This window comes from Ochotona curzoniae, unplaced genomic scaffold, assembly GCF_017591425.1.
Source record: "Ochotona curzoniae isolate NIBS_2020 unplaced genomic scaffold, NIBS_Ocur_1.0 contig_1014, whole genome shotgun sequence".
Classification (NCBI taxonomy): Eukaryota; Metazoa; Chordata; class Mammalia; order Lagomorpha; family Ochotonidae; genus Ochotona; species Ochotona curzoniae.
Genome location: NW_024464920.1, coordinates 42115859 through 42136222, shown reverse-complemented (window position 1 = coordinate 42136222; position 20364 = coordinate 42115859). Strand labels below are relative to the sequence as shown.

The 20364-nt window shown below is 44.2% G+C and overlaps 1 protein-coding gene across 1 annotated transcript in view; it reads right to left on the bottom strand.

Moving 5' to 3' along the window:
- Nucleotides 1-11988: 11988 nt before the first annotated feature.
- The window catches only part of POLR3B (RNA polymerase III subunit B), a 102088-nt gene continuing 93712 nt past the window's right edge, over nucleotides 11989-20364 (bottom strand). The window contains exons 27-28 of the mRNA XM_040984907.1: nucleotides 18017-18190; nucleotides 11989-13786 (exon numbers count right to left, since the gene is read on the bottom strand). Coding sequence (XP_040840841.1) covers nucleotides 13657-13786; nucleotides 18017-18190 — 304 coding nt within the window. The 3' untranslated portion in view covers nucleotides 11989-13656. The remainder of the gene's footprint in view (nucleotides 13787-18016; nucleotides 18191-20364) is intronic.

Below are 20364 nucleotides of genomic sequence, written 5' to 3'. Positions count from 1 at the left end.
CTTGGGGAGTGAATCAATGGACGGAAGATCTTCCTCTCTGTCTCTCCTCTCTATATATCTGCCTTTCCAATAAAAAAATAATAAAAATAAATCTTTTTAAAAAAAAGAAATATTTTAAATTTAGAGAACTGCAAAGATCATACAAAAAGTTCATGTGAGCCCCATGCTGTTTCCCTGGCTTGTGGCCTCTAACATTAGTATGGCACACTGAGTAACTGTTATTAACTACAGTCTATACTTTACTCACATGTCCCTGGTGTTCTAATGACTGTTCCATCCAGGTCACCACAGGACACCGAGTAGTTCCGCTTCCTTGGGGGCTGGTCCTGTTGGTGTCTCTCTTATGCCTCCCACTCCAACAATGAGAAATCAGGTTTCTGCCACATGATAGTACTTCAGGACATTCATGGAAAAACAGAATTAAAAAGTTGGATTATTTTGGTGGAAAAATAGGTATCAGTTAAATGGTTGTTTCATTATATGCATTTCCATGAACTATTTGAAGACCAGTCACTTATTATTGTTTGCTTAACTGCTCAACTTCATCATAGGTGAACAGTATTATCACAACTGTTAACCATGCCCCATTATCAACCAGAGGCCAAAGTTATGTGCGTGGTCATGCACAGTTTCTTGTGTCTAGAGTCCTGCAAATGCCATTCATTTCCAACACTGTTTTTAGGTTAAAGTTACTTTCCTTCCCACTCAGTGAAATTGTTTCATACGTTTGTTGTAAGCTTGTTTCGTCCACACTCTACACTCGGATTCTAAATTTAGTCTCCATTCTATATTGCTATCCTGCAACTTTGTAAATGATGTATATATATTTAAAATACTGATTTGTTTATCTGAAGGACAGAGTTGCAGAGAGCGCAGGAGAGCTAGAGCTCTTTTATCCTCTGGTTCATTCACCACATGGCTGTACTGACCCAGGGCTGAGCCACAGGAGCCAGGAGCCAGGCACTATTTCCACATTTCCCACATGATGCTTTAAAACATCACCTACCTATGAAGATTTGTATTGTTTGGCAAACTCATAGTATCACATATTGACCACTACAATGAATGTATTTACCACTACAGAAATTCTCCGCTTTACCTCAACTTCCCCCATGCCCTTGACCCCAGTAAGCCCTGATACTTAGATATATATACTTCCAAATATACATATATATTTAAAGATTTACTTATTTTTATTGGAAAGGCAGATCAAATTTTTGGAGAGAGGGGAAGACAGAAAGATCTTTCATCCACTGGTTCACTCCCTAAAAAGACCTCAACAGCCTGAGCTGAGCTGATCTGAGGTCGAGAGCCAGGAGCTTCTTCCACGGTTCCCGTGCGGGTGCAGGGTCCCAAGGCTTTAAGCTATCCTCTGCTACTTTCCCAGGCCACAAGCAGGGAGCTGGATGGAAGTGGAGCAGCTGGGACATGAATCAGTGCTAACATGAGATCCTGGACTTACAAGGTGAGGATTTAGTCATTGAGCCACCCTGCCAGACCCAACCCCAATATTTCTGTTGTTACTTTTTTACCAAAAAGTTTTGCCTTCTCCAGCCTAGCAGGTAGCAGTATACAATTAGTACTCCACCATGCCTTTTAGTGATTTGATATTTTTATTTTTACATGTAATTTGTCTTGCCAGCCTGTAAAATTTTTCACCATTCTGTGGGTGTGTAGCACATCTCATTTTTTGAATTTCCTAATGACAAATGATGCCGAGTATTATTTTCATATATTTATTTAACATCTGTTCATCCTCTTGCCCAATGCATTCATTCAGATCTGCTCATTTTAAGTTGGGTTGTGTGTCTTCTTATGATGGAGTTTGTTAGTTTTGTGTATTTTGAACACAAGTCCTTCATAAGATATGTGCTTTGCAAATATTCTCACCTAATTTCTGGGCTGTTCTTTGCAGAGGAGTTCTAAACTTTAATGAAGTCCACTTTGTCACTACTCACTTTCATGGGTATTTTTAAGTAGTTATCACTAAACTCGAGAGCTTCTGGATTTTTCTATTTTCTTCTAGAAGATTTTTGGTTTCACATTCTAAAGTCTAGGACTGTGATCCATTAAGACTTCATCTTTGTAAAGGCATAAGGACGATGCCTAAATTCATTCTTTCACATCTGTGTGTCTGTTACAGTGTGAACAGGATTTGTTTTCTCCAAGTCATGCAGGCATTTTTTTTTAAAGACTTATTTATTTATTTTTATTGGAAAGTCAGATATACAGAGAGGAGGAGAGACAGAGAGGAAGATATTCCTTCTTCTGATTCACTCCCCAAGTGGTCGCAATGGCCGGAGCTGTGCCAGTCTGAAACCAGGAGCCCAGAGCCTCTTCTGTGTCTCCCACATGGGTGCAGGGTCCCAAGGCTCTGGGCCATCCTTGACTGCTTGGGAATGTGTGTGTATAACCTTCATTCTCTGTCCTCGACACCACTGACCTATACACCTGCCTTGGGAGCTGCTGGGCTGCTGACTGGGGGCGTGAGGAGCAACAGGCAGCCAACCTCCGCCTCCGGGTTTCTGCTGGTTGCTCCTTGTCTTGGTGATTCACTGCTCACTTGCTTGTCTTAAGCTGCAACTTCAGAGCCCTTGTTTCTTTTCTCTCTCATCTCACTTCCATCTCCTTACTCTCCTACTCTCCTCACCTCCCCTGGGAAATGTCTACTCAGGCTTCTAAAGTCAGCTCTGTGAAACATGTCATGACTACTTGGGATAACGCTCTGCGAAGCCCCTGCTGGTCTCCCCTCCTATCGCAGAACAGAGGCCACCAGTCTTCCTGTGAAGTTTCTACAGTCAGCATTTAAAAAGAAAACCACATACAGTGAAATTATGCTTCATTATACCTTAAACCACTCAGCTCTACAACAATTGGTGGGATAGCGCTTTCGATCTAGCGCCCATACAGCACAAACAAACAAAACCCCCCAAGTCCACCCAGGTATCTTTTAATTCTAGAGGTTCATGCCAGAGTGGAAATGCCTGTTAGAAGCATGAAGGGAGAGAAGATTGCCTTTCACTCAATCTGGACTCGAACACGGGTGAGAGAGTGGGGAAGCAGTGGGAACTGTCTGCCTTGTGCAAACACTGCCTCACTTCTTCTTCTAATGCTGAGCATGTAGGAATTTGCCAGTTACCTCTGGGCATGGTAGCCTCTTTCTCTCACAAGTTCTCTGTCTTCCTTCCTAATTCTGGACACCTAGAGTCATCTCTAACTCTTGACTCTAGCTCAGGACCCACAGAGCACCCCCTACCCAGAAGAGACACAAAGGATGGTTAAATAATGAATGGTTTAACTTCCTCACAGCCCTCTCAGAGCGGGGAACTCCACAGACAATGAAATAATGTAACTGAACAAAGGAAACGGATTTACTGATTCAAGGTCTCCACAGACTTCCCTGGATCCCAACTGGAATTAATGATAGGGAGCAAGGCTTCCTAAAGAAGATCAGGGCTGGAAGCCTTAGCACGCAGCAGATAGCCGATCAGCATACAGCACTTCTTTGAAGCCTGTCTCTTGTGGCCAGACCCGACTCATCGATGGTCCTGGCTGGGTTCCAACTGCTAGTCTGGCTTATGCCTCTTCCCTGATCCAGGTTTAACAAGATGAACACCATTAAGAAAGGCAGGGTAGTTATCCTTTAAGTGAGCAAAGTGACTCTCTCTTCACAGAAGGACTGATTTCAATAACCCCATGCAAGACCCCCTTTAAGGTGCAGAACGATTCTGGCACATCAGTTAAGTGTTACACAAAACAGACGTGAGCACTCCAAATCAAAGGCGTTTTTCATTCATGTGAAAAAGGATCAGTGAGCTGCCTGAACACGGGGGTGCGTGAAGTCCCTGGGGGCTCCGTCCACAGCAGGAAAAGCTCAGAGCAGATTGGACACAGGGGGAGGCAACCTCAGCTGCCCATAATTCAGAGACGGGAGGCGGTCATCTTCCCGCGCCACCTCTGTTTCATGTGCGGGCTCCTGCCTCAGATCTTTCGGTGGTTGCTTAATTGCCAGTGACTGTTCCTGTGGCCACGAGCGTCTGCGAAATGTGTAAGGCCTGCATTTTTCCAGGGCAGACTTTTTTCCTTTGCACATAAGCCAAGGATTCCTTCATACACAAATTCTTTCTTACACAGGTCATCAGATTCTTACATGGGGGACATTAATGCTGAGCTCGAGGCGCATAGCTGGATATACATCTATAAAGTCGAAGCTTTGCCGTAGGATGCTGGATGAGAAGACACCATATGCGTGTCCTGAGACTCTCACCCAAATGCAGACTACACTCCTAACCCAGTATCTGGTGAGTATGAGTTATAGTTTATCTTGGTGCAAAACTTTCCAAAATCCATGTATAGCTTTCTTAAAGTTTATAATTTCCATAAACTTCTCTAAGATTCCTACTATGCATGAATTTCAAACTTTTTGCACCCAAGTAAACTTATCTTTTCATTCCATTTGTGTGAGCTTTCTGAAGCCTCCTTGCACTTTAGGCTGCCTTTCGGGAATGGAGTTGGCTTCTCTTCCAGCCAACCACACCGTCTGACTTAGGCTTTACTGTAGCTGAAAAGGATCAGGTGATTTTGAATAAAAACTAAATTTTACTATTTGTACAGGAATTAGATCCTTTAGCTTTATCAGCCTAACTGGTGGCCCCGCTTAGGTAACAAATACGTAATTACAGTGAGCCTGATTCAACAAGAGAAGAAATACTCCTGAGAGGGTTGGCACACTGGTTCACGAGGAAGCCAGTTCCAATTACTCACAATGAAGGCTGATCTTCATTGAGAATTATGGTATGCCTCACATAGAACCCAACTCAATTAATCCTATGAGCAGATATTATTATCTTCATCACTTTATTTTTATAGATGAGAAAACTGAGGCAAAATCATTGAGATCAGTAAGCTAGCCATAGAGACTGAAGGCAGGAAGTTTGACTATTGAGTCCTTTTGACCATAGCATGTTCCTGCCCTGCCCCCAGCTGAGTGTTGAAGAATCTGGGACCAAGTTCAGGTTGAGCATGGCAGGCTGCCCCAGAGGATGAGGGAGCTGCCAAGCGGATCCAGACGCAGAGCGGAAGCACATGTGTATTTGCCAACCTTCACTTTATTTAAAAGTCAAGGCCCGCTAGCAACTGCACTGTCAGAACCATGCCGGTCTCATAATCTCTACAAATATTTACTCCCAGAGTGTTGTAATATCTGACATTGGAGGAGGTAATCAGAACTCTCCCTGAGGGCAGAGCAGGTAATACATCATCAACAGCCTCCTGTTTTATTCTCTGAACGAATGTTGATATACTTGACAGACTGCGGTGTATATAGGACAGGCAAGTCGCAGAGTCACAGGCAAGGAAATGTTCCTGTAACTCATAAAGACAGTTACTGACACTGAGAGTTCTGATGCCCAACTCCATCGCTGTCGTCCTAAGGTGCAAGAAGCATTTACCTTGCTTAACAGAGCACTTTTTCCTAGGATCCAGCACCCCAGCAACTCCCACCGGACCATTCAGGGGGACAGCACAAGTTTTGCTTGTGGGGGTGCTGAACATTTTCTGTCATATGGCAGCTAGGCAAAATACAAAGTGGGAGGACACAGGATAGATGATGTAAAGCAGAACTTGGGTTTGCAAACACCCTAACTAGGCTGGATCAAGGACAAAACTGAGACGTGGACAAATGTGAGAGAAAAACTGGAGATAATAACTAATCTTACTTTTATGTGTGCAACCTCATCATCAGACATAGGAGACCATTTCTGGGGGCAGGTTTTAAAGCACAATGGGTAGAGCCCACCACTTGCGTTGCTGGCATCCAACTGGCTGCTTCACTTCTAACCTAGCTCCCTGTTAATGGCCTGGGAAAAGCAGTGAAGATGACCCAAGTGTTTGGGCCCCTGCAACCCATTAATGGGAGATTCAAATGGAGTTCATAGCACTGGCTTGGCCCAGTACTGGCCATTGCAACCATCTGTGAAGTGAACCAGTGGATGGAAGGTCTCTCTCTGTTTCTTTCTCTATGTAACTCTTTCAAATAAGTCTTTTCCTTTTTTTTAGACTGGAACTTATTTAACTTAATAACCAATACTGGATTGACATGGGTTTCACCTGCTGCCATCATAACTGGTGCCTGAGGAAGCAGCACAGGCTCTGACCTCATGCTCATCCAGAAGCATCTGACCACCTGCTCATCCAGAAGCAGACAGGCCGTCACTTTCCCAAGGGCGAACACACATAACTACAATCCTGAAATTGTTCTCCATTGGTTTGTAATTGAAACCATTCTCATACATGTTGTCTACTTCAATGATTCCAAATTGGGGGTGATGTTTGCCTGCAGGGGACATCTGTTAATGTCAGGAGACATTTTGGATGAACACAAATTGGTGTTGGACACAGGATCAGGGCTACGGGTATCCAGTGGATAGAGGGTAGGGGTGCTGCTAAACATCCTATAATACACAAAACAATGCTCCACACTCCCCCAAAGAGCCACAAGTGCAACAATCCATGGTACTTCAGTTGAGAAACTCTGGTCCAGGTGGAAGATTACATACAAATAGAGAAAAATTAACCTTTTCTGAGTGTATAACAAGCGATGTTCTGAGAACTTCTGTGAAATTAACTCATGGAGTTGCCACAGCAAACTATGGGGGTGTTGTCTGTATTCCTGTACATGGCTGGCTGGGGAAGGGGGTACACTTTGTCGAACATAAGAGGAAGCTAAGACTGCACACTAGTGCTAGGACCAGGGTCTTCCACAAGCAGCAAACCAGGGCAGGACAGAGTGGCTTGGCTCTCTGCTCTGTTACCAACATAACCCAATTCATTTTGAGGACAGAGGCTCTAAGTTAAGTTGTTCCAGGGCTTTCTGACTCCCGCAGGCTCAGCTACCTAGAAAGGAATGGAAAAATTCCAGCAACAAACCAGCTGTGACTCCAAAGAGTGGTGTGGCACCCACAGCATCTCTGCTGCCCTAAGTTCTGGGAGAAGCAATGCTGTCATAAGCTCACGAGGATGAAGGCAGCAAACTGCAATGCACAGCTGGCACGAAGACGGGAATTGGGACTTTCCAAACAGCCATTCAGAAAGACCACTTCTGATGCAAGATAGCATGGTTTGGAATAGCAGGCAGGTGCAGCCAGCATGTCAAGAAAGCTAGAGAGGGGACAGCAGAAATCTCAGGGGCCAGAGTCAGGCAGCAGGAAGCACAAGGGAGAAGCCGCATCCCAGGCTGCCGGGGGCGAGCTATTCTCACCCAGGTCTGGCTTTGCAGAGTCTCTTCCAGAGTGATGGGGCTTAGGCTGGCTGGGAAAGTGCTCTCAGCCAATGTGGCCAGGGGTGCCAGAACATGGGGCTGATGCCTCGTGAGATGGATGAACCAGTACAATCTACTACATGATGAGAAGTCATACCTAGCAAGGGAGGGAGAAAAGTGGGGAGCCAGTTATCAAGGGAGGGTGCTTTGGCACGCCTGCACATCCAAAGGCTGATTCTAAAAGAGGGTGGGATTTAAAGCTCTTCTAACATTTTAGGTTGCTTTGGAAGCCAGCTGGGAAGGTTGATTAAGCCACGGCTTCCTGGGCCATCCCTGTAGTTTCTGACTAAATCTGGAGAGAGGTCTAAACTTGGCATTTCTGAGAAGTTTCCAGGTGATGCTGCTGGTCCGCGAACCCTAATGGCTGAGAACCATGGCTGAGAAAAATCGCAGCTGAATAGTTCCCCGGCTCTGGCAGAGATCTGCCATCATTACTCAGCCAAGAGTTCCTTCAAATACAATGTCCACTGGAGTCACTGGCTGAAGTACAGCAAATTCACCAAACCACCAATCAAGTCAAATGAAAAATAAGAACTCAAACTTTATTCCAGCATCTGATACTAAACAGTCTGGCTCTGGGGGTTGATACAGTGTATAGCATGTTAAGCCTTCACCAGTGGCACCAATTTGAGGCCCAGCTGTTCCACTTCCAAACCAGCTGCCTGTTAACAGCCTGCAAAAGCAGTGGAGGAAGCCCCAGTACGTAGGCCTCTGTATCCACGTGGGAGACCCGGAACACACTCCTAGCTCTAAACTGCCCCAGTGTCCAGCCTTCGCAGCTAACTGAGAAGTGAACCCGCGGATGGAAGACCTTGGTCTCTCCTCTGTGTGTTAACTCTGCCTTTCAACAAAAAAAAAAAAAAAAAATTTTTTTTTCTCTTTGTAAAAGAGCCTTGCTCTGTCACCTGTTTCAATTTACTCAAACACTTCTTAGGTCCATGAATGTGGATGATTGGGAATTAACCAGACTTAAGATTTACTATGCATGAGATGAGCGTAACTTACTTGCACTTGGAAAGCACTTTTAACTCCTTTGGCCATGGTGTAATATTAGACTCATAAGCCAAAAGGTGTTTCAGAGTTTTTCTACCGCTGACGTCTTGATCACAAGTTGGATCTGCCAAAACAAATCTCTTTGTCACTTTGGGAGCCTGTGTTTGAGTGCCAAACTGATAACGAAAAGTAGACTACTATCACTTTTTCTGCTCTTGTCTCTTTCCTCGTTCTCATTTTGAAATGCCTCTTTAAAGCTTGATTTTGATTTCTTACCAACATTGACCCTGTGGACAAATGCAGTAAAAATCCAACTTTTGCTCAACAAATGAAATACATGATTTTCAAGACACATATGGAGTGAATATGGATGGAAAAGAGGTGCTACTTTTATAGTCACTTTTCTGACCATCCAGTTCACAGTGAATTATTCACAGGCCTCTCAGAGCCTGGCTTCTCTGTTGCTCAGAGAAGCAAAACGGATGGGTCCAGCCACCAGCCCTAATGCACTGACTCTCATGTGACTCATTACTCGAAGGTGTTGACCAAAAATGCTCTGAAGCATCTGAAAACTATCCCATTAGGTAGCACCCAATCAAGGACCCTTTCTTGATTCGCACCACATGGAAGTGTTTTGGGGCCTGATTCTTGGGGCTTCAGGAAACGATTCCCTGACTCCTACTCCAACAACAGCCTTCGCTTTGATGTTAGTGGCCGATGCTGTTCAAGGGAAGTGTGCTCGCTAACCCCGCCACCTTCCTTCCTCCCATCACCGTTAAGTAGGCTGGCTTCCCAAGGAGCTTCTGCAAAACCCCACAGTTTCTGTGCTTGGTCCCAGCTCCAACTTCTTTCCAATGAAGCTGGGAATTTCTTATTTGTAGCCTTCCTGGCAATACTGTTAGGAAGTTGTGTGTGGATGGCTGCTGATTATTATCAGTGAGATGCATAGCAAACACAGGGAAATAACCAAACCCTGCTCCACCAAGGCATTGAGGTGATTCCTTGAGACACTTAATCATACTGAATCTTAAAAATAGCCTTAGGTGCTTTATATGTCAGCACTTTTATCCTCAAGTTGAAGAGAGAAAAACTAAAAGGGCCAATACAATGGGCCGGTGTTGGGCAGAGAGGGAAAAGACACACGGTCTGTGATGCCACATGAAAGCTGGCTCATTTCCCAGCTGCTCCACTTTGGACACAGCTCTCTGCTAATGCCTCGGGAAAAGCAGTGGAAGATGGTCCACGTGCTTGGGCCCCTTACACACACACACACACACACACACACACACACACACACACACACACACACACGACAGAGGAAGCTTCTGATTCCCGGTTTCAGCCTGGCTTACCCCTGGCTGTTGAGGCCACCTGGGGAGTAAGTGAAAGAACAGATGCAAGACTTCTCTGTCCCTCCCCCTCTCTCATCTAAATGTTAAAAAGAAAGAACACAATGTCTAATTTTAGGGTCACAGATTTTACAAAAACATGAACATAGGTTCAGAACCTGCACTCTAAGCCACTCATTCCCTGCTATTTTTTTTTAATTTATTGTATACACTTAGCGAATTTTCATAAAATGGACCCACTCACGTAATCAACACTCAGGTAGAAAAGCACCGCTAGCAGTATCCCTTCCTCTCAGTGATTCGCCACTCACTTGATATGGACAATCATTATCACCATTTCTTTTTATCATAAATTAGTTTTGCCAGTTTAGAACTTAGGCAGAACTGCTAATAAAGTTAAGGCTTTACTTTTTCCCCTCCAATTTTGGCAACTTTCTATGGTATTGCAATCCATTGTGTTCCATGATTTTTTCTACTGCTAGCCAGCAGGGATTATTTACAACTTGAGGCTGTTACAAATAATACTGCCACAAACATCTCTGTATGCATCAAACGGTGACACATAGATACACGTTTCTGTGGGACTGAAGCCTGGGAGTGCAGCCTTGATAATGGCTACTGCCCACAGTTCAGTCTGCACTGTTCAGAATCGGCCAAGGCCTTAAGGAGTACAATGGAGTGAAAACTCCTGTTGAAGCCTTAAGTCCTGGCTTGACTGTATCTGGAGAATTAAGAATACAGGAGGAGGTAGAGTGGGATCCTAATCCAATAGGGCTAGTGTCCTCATCGCAGCTTATTCTCTGTTCAAGTGTGCACCACGCAGAGGTCACATGAGGACAGTGAGAAAGCAGGCAGCTGTCAGCAGCTGGGAAGAGCGCCTTCATCAGCCAGCAACCCTGTGGACTGACTCCTGTCTTGGACTTGAGCCTCCAGAATTGGGAGAAGTGCCATCTCTGTTGCTGCAGCCCCTGGGCAGGGTGTTCCGTGACAGTGGCCTGGGTGGACACATCAAGGGGACATGTGGTGGAGAGACTGTGTTCACCCTGTATGGCTGTCCTTTCTGTTGGGCATTTCTAGTCCTGGTGTCTTGGCAACTCTAGGCCCAGTTTTCTCTCCCCAGCTCTTGCTTTAGCCAAAATTCATGCGAAGGTCATAGCCTCCTCGGGCTTTGGCCTGGTGTTTGAGCTTCACCCTTGTGCCAACTGCAACCTGGCAGAAGCATGAGAAAAGCGCTTTGAGAGTGGCCTTTGAAAAGTACTCTGTTATTTTGGAAATAGTAGTTTTTTTTTAAACACCAGCAACTTAAAAATAACATTTGAAAGCAAAACTGTAGTAGGACTAACCCACCAGTTCTGGCTGCTTTTTATTAAAGTTTCTCAGAGTCAAGCAGCTATTACTTGGTTTCAGCCTAGTGGTTACAAAGCTGGTGAGGACATCCGCCCATCACATACTGGAATGTCGGGTTCCAAGTCTCAACTCTGGCTCCTGATTCCAGCTTCCCGAGAACACACATCTTGGGAGGCAGCAGGTGAAGGCTCAAGTAGTTGGGCCTTTGCCACACATGTGGGAGTAGTGGATGGAGTTCTCTATTCCTGGCTTTGGTCTAGCCTAATCCAGGCCATGGTGAATAATTGGAAAGCAAATTAGGGCATGGGAGGTTGATCTGTCCTTTCTGCTCTCAAGTAGTAAAACTGTGTGTTATTTTTCTTAAGTTATACATACATATTATCTGTTACTTGTTTATAAAATTGAGAAAGAATTTTTTTTTTTTAATCTACTGGTTCACTCTCCAAAGGGCTAGGCCAGGAGCCTACACTTAATGGGTCCCATGTGTCAGAGACCCAAGATCCTGGGCCATGACTTGCTGTCTCTGATTATATGCAATAGTAGGAAGCTACAATGGGAAGGGGAGGTGAAACTTGAACTAGACACTCAAATATGGGATATGGACATCCCAAGTGGGCACATTTACTGCTGTGCCAAATGCCTGTCTCTCAGGTGGTTTCTGCATTACCAACCTGACAGACAGTTCCTACAGCTCCTAAACTTAAGAGTCTCCTAGAAGGTTAGAGAGTTGACCAGAGTAGCCTGGAATGGTTGTCTGAAAAATATGCACAAGAAACACAACCAATGACTTTTCTCAAGTTATAAAAAATGGTCATATTTGGTAACTGAAAGTTGTAATCCTGGAGAAAATATGAACAAAGCCCTCTATGTGAGGAGGCCTGGTCTGGAAGCCTTTGCCATAGTTTCCTCAGCTGTGTAGAGAACCATGTCAGGGAAGTTTTCAAACTCCCAGGACACAGTTCATCCAAATGCCCTGGGCACTCCCTCACTGAGGGAAGGATGCGGCCATAAGGCTGGCTGATGCTTCTCAGCCTCTCCCACTGGACCAAATAAGGCCATGTCCTATATATCCTCAGTACTGTGCCTTCCGCAGGTGTGACTGATGGATTGGAGGCTTCAGGCCAGCACCAGACACACTCCAAATGCTTTCCAAACACCTGAGTGAAACAGGTGCCATGCCTGGAGGATAAGCTCATGTCTGAATGAGCTGGCAGGTGGGAATGGCACAACACAGCCAGTCAAGATCACCAGTCAAGATCATCACAGATAACATTAACAGCCCCCAAGACAGGAAGACTGTATGTTGGATTCAGCAATCTTTGATGCTTTACTGATTTGGAGAATGACAGAATGAGTCAAAAGGAAGGAATAACTGGCATAGCCAATAATTCACACACACAAAATGCCTCTGCCTTTATAACACCTGTTGGGTTTCTGAAGTGATGGTTGAGCAAGACCTGCCCACCATGACTGGTACTAGAGATGTCTATTAGGAAGAAAATAAAATGAGGTTAATTTTTCTTTCTTTTTTTCATGGTAAGGCAGATTTTATAGAAGAAAGACAAAAAGAAAAATGGCTATCAATATTCTGAGAACATTTTCCATGTGACATGTCAGTGACATGGTTGTAAGAGCTTCACTGACTTTCTAAATAGAAAGTGACAAAGAATCCAAGAAGTGACATTCAGATACTTATCACATTACTGTAGGTTATCATCACAGAGGTTCAAAACTGTCCATCAAGTATTTTGCTTACTAAGGCAGCACTATACCTACTGCATTTCACCAGGACTAAAATGACAAGATTTGGGCCCGGTGTGATCCTCGCCTTGCAAGGGCTGGGATCCTATACAGGTTCCGGTTTGTCTCCTGGCTGCCCCACTTCCCTTCCTGTGTCCCTGCTTGTGTCTTTCCAATAAACATAAAATAAATCTTTAAAATGACAAGGTTTGGGTGTGTACGGGTGATACTCAGTTGTGGGGAACACCCACTGCCTCACAGTACTGGGTGGGAAAGCCATTGCTGATGGCTGAGCTGGCAGCACACAGTCCTTTTCCCTCTGCTCAGAAGTGGCCACCTCAACAGAAGCCGAGCTAATGACTGCATAAGAATCCTTCACATCTTCTAATTTCCTAAGAAGCTTGAGCCTTTTCATTTCTTTTTTTTTTTAAAGATTTATTTATCGTTTTTATTGGAAAGGAAGATGAATTTTACAGAGAGGAGTAGAGGCAGAGAGAAAGATCTTCCATCTATTGGTTCACTCCCCAGATGGCTGCAAAGGCTGGAGCTGAGCTGATTTGAAATTTAAACCCCAGTGGTCTTCAGGAGTCAATCTTATTTATGAGGCAATCACACGATTCTAGTACATAAATAACAGTTTATTTATCCCGTATGTCATGTCTCCTTGTTAGTCTTGCTGGTTTCAGTCCCTGGGTCAGCAATGCTCCCATGGCTTGGTATTCATTGATGAAGATTGTGTCGTTCATTTTCTGGTGTTAAAAAAAACTCTCACCATTGGTTTTTCTTGGTAGTTTCTGCAAGCCAACACTCAAAGGATTGATTCACAGGAGCAAAAATACACCTCAATTCTTCCTGCTTTTCACTGCCTCGGATGTTTATCGGCGTCTTCGGCACTCATCTTTTCCATCCTTAGTCATTGTATTTGGACAGCTTTAACCTGGGGATAATGTTCATAGACTGCAGCTCCTGGAAGAGCAGCTTACAGGCATACGGGATGCGGAGGGAAGACACGTGGCATGATGACTTGCAGTAATGGCACCTGAAACCCAAGCCAGTATGTGTTAGATGGACAGCAATGATGAAACGAAGGCCTCCATGGAGGAAATGAGAGTATTCTCTACACAATTCAATCAAATTAGTCATTCTTTTATTCACAAGTGTCCAGTTACAACATTAAATATGTACACATATACCCCAAAATATGGAGAGACATGCATAGAAGCAAAGTTAGAATAAAAATGAACATGACTCCCTTCGGTTTTAAAAGTATACAACTTAAGTCCGTTACTACCACATTTCTAGACTTTTCTCCATCAAGTGGAAAACATCTGCCTACATGCTAATTTAGAAAGAGTCCTAGAAATCTGCACTGGAAATTTACTCAGATTCAGATTTTTTTTTCTAAAAAAATTGCAGATTTTTTGGTCTCCATATATTTGAGAAGCATCCATAACACTAGCATACTATTTGAGGCACGATGTGACATTTTGGTTCCTGAGATAGTCCATGTCAAATGGAAAAAGACAAGACACAACAGGGTGATGTCTAGTCAAATGTTCATTTTCCCAGAGTTCTTCAAGCCTAGTTATTTCTATCAGTATTGGGAGCTACTGTACAGACAATGTGCAAGGCCTTACGTAAAATTAGAATATGGATGTGCAGATATTCCTGCTTAATTTTTACAATATGCCCTGTCTTAACCAACATGCCTGCCATTCCAATTAGGATTTTTTTTCTCTTTTCTTTCAGATCAGCAGATGCACTGAACTTAGGTCTTGATAACTAAACCAAACAAGGGGTAATGGGAGAAAGTGGGTTTTTCTTCCAAGTTCCAGGCCAAATTAGGATCTCAAACACTAGGCATCCAAGCACACACGGTGAGGTTTAATAGGTAGGAAACTAGGTCTTCCAGATATCAGGGGTTGGGGGGTAAAACTGCAATTGCAGCAGAAGCTTTACAAGGTGCCCATGCTAATGAACCCTGGAGGAGAGTCCTTAGTGGACACAGACTAGTTCTTCCAGGGTGGTGGGGAGAAGTAAGGCCTACATGCAGGAGATACAAATGTGCAGATTCTTGGGTCAGGTGAGCACAGAAGTGCCCAAGATGAACATACAGCATAGTTCTCAGTCACAGTCTGCTATTTGTAATGCCATAAGTCAAACCACATATATGACCAAAGGTTCTGTGGTTAAAGGACTTTCAATCAGAAGGACCCTGTGTAGCCACCCCAAGTGATAATGTGCACTGTAAGGTGTGTAGGACACTGCAAAGTGAAGAGCAGTTTGCTAAACAGGAGCATAACAGGGGCTTCAGGCAGGGTTCAGTAATAATAGGGGAAGTGCTAAACACTTTGTGTGTGTGTGTACACTCATATTTTCTATTATCAGGGTTTTGAATTTGTGGGGGCCGGCGCTGTGGTTCCCTTTTTTTTCCCCCGGCGCTGTGGTTCAATAAGCCAATTCTCTACCTTCAAGCACCAGTATCTCATATAGACACTCCTTCATATCACAGCTGCTCCATTTCACATCCAACTCCCCACTTGTGGACTGGGAAAACAGCAGAAGGTGCCCCAAGTCCTTGGAACCTCATTAGGGGATTGAAACAGAGGATGGAAGATATTTCTGTTTTTCCTTCTCTCTGTAAATTTGCCTTTCAAATTAAAAAGAAAATAAATCTTAAAAAAACAGGATTTGTGATCAAATAACAAAAATTAAATAACTAATTGACATTAGTTAGAGTTGTCTGAAGTCACTAAAATGCTATAATTTTTGGAATTTTGGAATGTTTTGCCCTCCCTGAGCAGGGATCATTTTAGCAACCAGTGATATAAAACTTTAATGAGCCAGGGGTTTCATTCATTCATTCATTCACTCAGGAATCACATTTAAGCTTTAAATTGGGGAAATGGATTTAACTGGGCTAAGTTCTTGCTGATTCTCCTTGTCTCACATATTTCCCTGACTTCAAGCTAATCAATTTAAGATTTCCATATGAACCGATTCATACCCAGACAGCCCACTAATCTTCTTTAGCATTAAATATTTTCTACTACTTAAGATATTCCAATGAGTGTGTATTTGTGCACAATTACCTTACCCTGTGTCTGAACAACTTCCAAAGGCAGAAACTTGATGTGAACAAGGAAATAAACTGATCTTTCCTTTTTCAGAACAAAGGCAGCAAAAAGCTGAGGCTATGGCTTCATATGGGAAATGATTGTCCAGAGAAATATCTGCTGCAAGCTAATTATCTTAATAGGGATTTTTCTCTTTTCTGCTGTTTTCTTTCTGAACCTCTCTTTTGTGACTTGTGCCCTTCATGCCTCCAGTGGAACAAGCCCTGCTGTAAACATCCCCATAGCAATGCCTTACTAATGTGCAAATCACCGACAAAAGGCCAGTTTCAAGGTTCTGAACTGCTCTAATTACACAGCCTCATTAAAGAGCAACTTCCTCCACAGACGCCCTGCTCCCTCCCGCACCAGCCCCAGCGGCAGGTAATGATGGGAGAAAGGACAGCATCATTACACTCCTTGGCCAGTAAGCAGCATGCAAGGAGGCTGTCGGACCACCAGAAAGGAGAGTGTGAGCAGGCCACTCAAAATCACATAGCATAGGTATACTAAGCTCTAGTTTAATTACTGCCTGTATAACCTGACTTAGTTCTCTTTCAAAGGATTTCAGATACAGAGTGCTCTGCACACACCCAGCATGAACCCTGGACACTGTCACCAGATCTCACACTGACACAGCAATGCAGCAGGCTCCGGGACAAGGCTAAGGGCTGCATCCCCGGTGTCAGAATGTCCTGCTCACATCAGCAGCTCCCTGAGTGTCCAGCTGAGGGGAGGAGGACGGTGGCCAAGTGCAGATGCGAGTCTGGTTTACTGTTGCTTTTTTTCTCAGGAGGGCAAGAGGAAGGAGGAAAAGAAAAGCCAACTCTTTTTGAAGTTTCATGACCCTTTTTTTCAATGAGATGGTTCTTCTGTCCTACCCTTTCAAGGTAAATTACTTAAAACCCTCATACCAAGTTTGAAGACTTAGCCTAGTAGAACTAGGTTCCAGGCATCTCCCTATTATGTTATTTCTTCTCTCTTTTTTCTTTCTTTCTTTCTTTTTTTTTTTTTTTGCCATACAGCCTAGACTAAAAAAAATCAAGCTCAATATGCATTTAAAAAGAGGAATAGGTATCTTACAATCGAAACAAACCCCCATTTCATTGCTACAAGAAAGGGCCAGGCCAAGTCCCAGAACAACGGCGCCCATCTCCATGACCAGAGGGAAAGGCTGGGCTGCAGAGGCCGCCTCATCTGCTAGCTCGTAAACGGAAAGATTTCTGCACACACAGGACTCACCGACTCTTCACTCTTCTACACCCAAAGTGTGCAATAATTGGCTAAAAGGTTTTATCACTTAATAAGCAAGATATATGCACGGTTCAAAGAATCCCCCGTTTTGAACTCCTGATTTGCTTCAACCTAAAACTAACAGTTAAGGATGGAAAGAGGCTGGGATAGTTTGTCTGAAAGAGGTTTTAATTTACTTACTGGAAATCCCACAAATTCAGGGTATCATTTAATCATTGCCTTTTTTTTTTTAACAAACCACTGACCAGGTCCCAGTCTGGAGAAGCAGGGGTCAACAGACAGAAAGTAATCACTTGAATGGAGAAGACGAGCTCCCTGTGAGCAGCCATTCCCCTGTCATGGTCACTATTGGACCCACAACAGCAGTGGCACTTGGCAGCCAGGTGCTTGTGAAACACCTGCTGAAGGACTAAGGCAGACATTAGTTCTGTCTTCCTGGAATTGACAGAGCAGGTGTGACGCACCTGGCCATGGCAAAGGAAACAAGCGCTCAGGGCACCAGACCTTGGTCCTCTTGCTTTGTTATCCATTTGGGGTAACCTACCTGGTTCATCAGGTTTGAGGTTACAAATAAGGACATTTTACTCAATGTATCAGTTAGGACTTCTGTGGGTAAATAATATATGAAAGATATTTGAGATAACATTAAAAAAGACAATAAGAAAAGAAAAAGAGAGGAAGTTGATACACCATGGGAGCTTAAATTCTAGCAGTGAGAAAGCAGACTGTTACTTAGACAAAACCTTGACAGAATTCCCGATTATAGCACTGCATGGGGAAGAGTATGTTGGTGATCACAGGCTGAACCTGGACAAAGTGTATCATCCAGGGTCAATACTGGAGCTAGGATTTAAGAGGCAATGAGTGTGCTGTGATGTGAGACACACACAGAATCCACTTACCAGCCGGAATACCCCAGAAGTCCACACTGACCACAGACATCAACCTCAAAGGCATCACTTGAAATCATTAGTCTCTCAAGCAAAAGCATACTGGCTCCATAACCAATTAAACAGTCACGTTCCATCTCTCCAAGACGCAAGCCACCATCACGGGATCGACCTTCTGTAGGCTGCCTTTGGAAGAAATAGACAAACATGCTATTTTAATATTATACAAAGAGGCAATGCCACAGGCTGACTAGTGCCACTAGGCTTCTGGGCCACCTGGACCCAAATCATTTACCAGACAGTGATCTCGAGTGCTGCTGCTTAGTCACATTGGTGAAGGTGCATAAAATCACCCATCCTAAAGACTCAGAAAAGAACAGACATACTACATGAATCTATAGCCACACAGCACCAGTGCAGGCACTCAGCACTGAACACAGGAAAGCCTTCACACCAGGGAAAATGTCTGGTGTTCCCAGAGCTATCTTGGTATTCTGTTACTTCAAGTAGAAAACTCAGCAGAACAGACGATGGCTGAAGAAAGGGTCCCAAAGGAGGCCAGGCCAGGGCTTCTCCCTCCACTCTCCTTTTAAAGAAAGGGTTTATTTATCTGAAAGTTACAGTTACAGACACACGCAGAGACACAGAAAAAGAGATCTGGCATCCACTCCTCAGATGTCTGTGACAGCTGGAGCTGAGACAGGCCGAAGAAAGGAGCCAGAAGCTTCTTCCAGATCTCCCATCTTTTACTGCTTCTCCCAGGCCATTAGCAGGGAGCTGGACTGGAAGAGGAGTGGCCAGGACACAAATCACTGACTATATGGGATGCTGGTGTTGCATGTAGTAGCTTTCATCGCTATGACAACAAAGACCTATCCTTTGAATGAACTCTATGTCTTAAGCATCTGATGGGACTGACCACATCTTAAAAGCTTAGATATCCACAAGTCAGTGATGGAGGTGAAATTAAGGGATTCTGAAGATAACCTCACTTCAGTACTGATTACACAAACTGTACCAGGACAGGAAAACAAAGTGAGAGCAGGCTCCTTGGCTGGCTTACTGTGGACTGAGTCCTCAGAGGGCTTCCTGGAGCAGGGTGGACTGTAAACCTCAGCTTGGCTTTTTTCCCATAGAATCTTTCATTATCATAGTACAGTCCTTCATAAACAGTCATTAAGTCCATCATTCTATTGTTTAAGTGTATCCTGACATTGTGGGCATGGACAATGGCAGAGTGTCCAGTATCATACTGTCAAGATATACTTCACAGTTTCAGTAGGAGTCCTTCCTTGATCTTGAAGTAGAGATGCACACTGCATCGTATTTCTTTTAATCTTTGTTGTTGTCACTAGCCTCCCAAATAATTAAGGTGAACACAGTGCATTCCACTGTGTGTAGAAATTTAAATAGTTTTTCCCATGGGATTGAAAATTACAATGGAAAAATGAATTAACCAAATTATTCATTGGAAAAAAAACTGCACATGGCAAAGTCAGAATCAGGTCTACATTATAACACATCACAGGGCCCGGCGCGGTGGCGCAAGTGCTTAAAGTCCTCGCCTTGCACGCCCAGAATCCCATATGGGCGCCGGTTCTAATCCCAGCAGCCCCGCTTCCCTTCCAGCTCCCTGCCTGTGGCCCGGGAGAGCAGTTGAGGACGGCCCAAAGTTTTGGGACCCTGCACCCGGGTGGGAGACCCGGGAGAGGCTCCTGGCTCCTGGCTTTGGATTGGCTCAGCTCCGGCCATTGTGGCTATGTGGGGATTGAACCATCACATGGAAGATCTTTCTGTCTTTCCTCTCTGTAAATCTGACTTTCCAATAAAAAAAAAATCTTTTAAAAAAAATCCTTGGATTTAAATGGATTAAGCAGAATACACACAAATCAACCTAAGTAGTTTTTATAATGAAGAAATGAAAGTTAAAATTAAAAAACCTAACTTCTCTTACATAACAAAGCAATAAATAGGAGAGGTATTGTGCTGTGGTGTTTGTCTTACTCCGAAACAGTGCTGGGGCTATTACTGAAATGGCGGCTCAGGAGAGGACTGTACTCGGGGCAATACCCCCAGCCCATGGAGGGGCTTCTTGCTGAGGAAGCTACCATCTTGATGGGAATCCCTCTTCTATAAGTGAAACAGACACACATCTGGCTCAGCTGTTAAGTGGCCAAGGCATTGAGTCTTCCACGCCTGCACTTGGCTGCTAGGACCCACAGGGTCTAAGGTCTATTTCTTTACTCCTCCCCACCCCATCCAAGCAGCGCTTGGTGACCGTGTGGATGGAAGTGGCCACTCACTGAGCAGCACCTCCTATAGTGGCAGGCTGTATATCTAAAGATCTGACAGTCAAGACA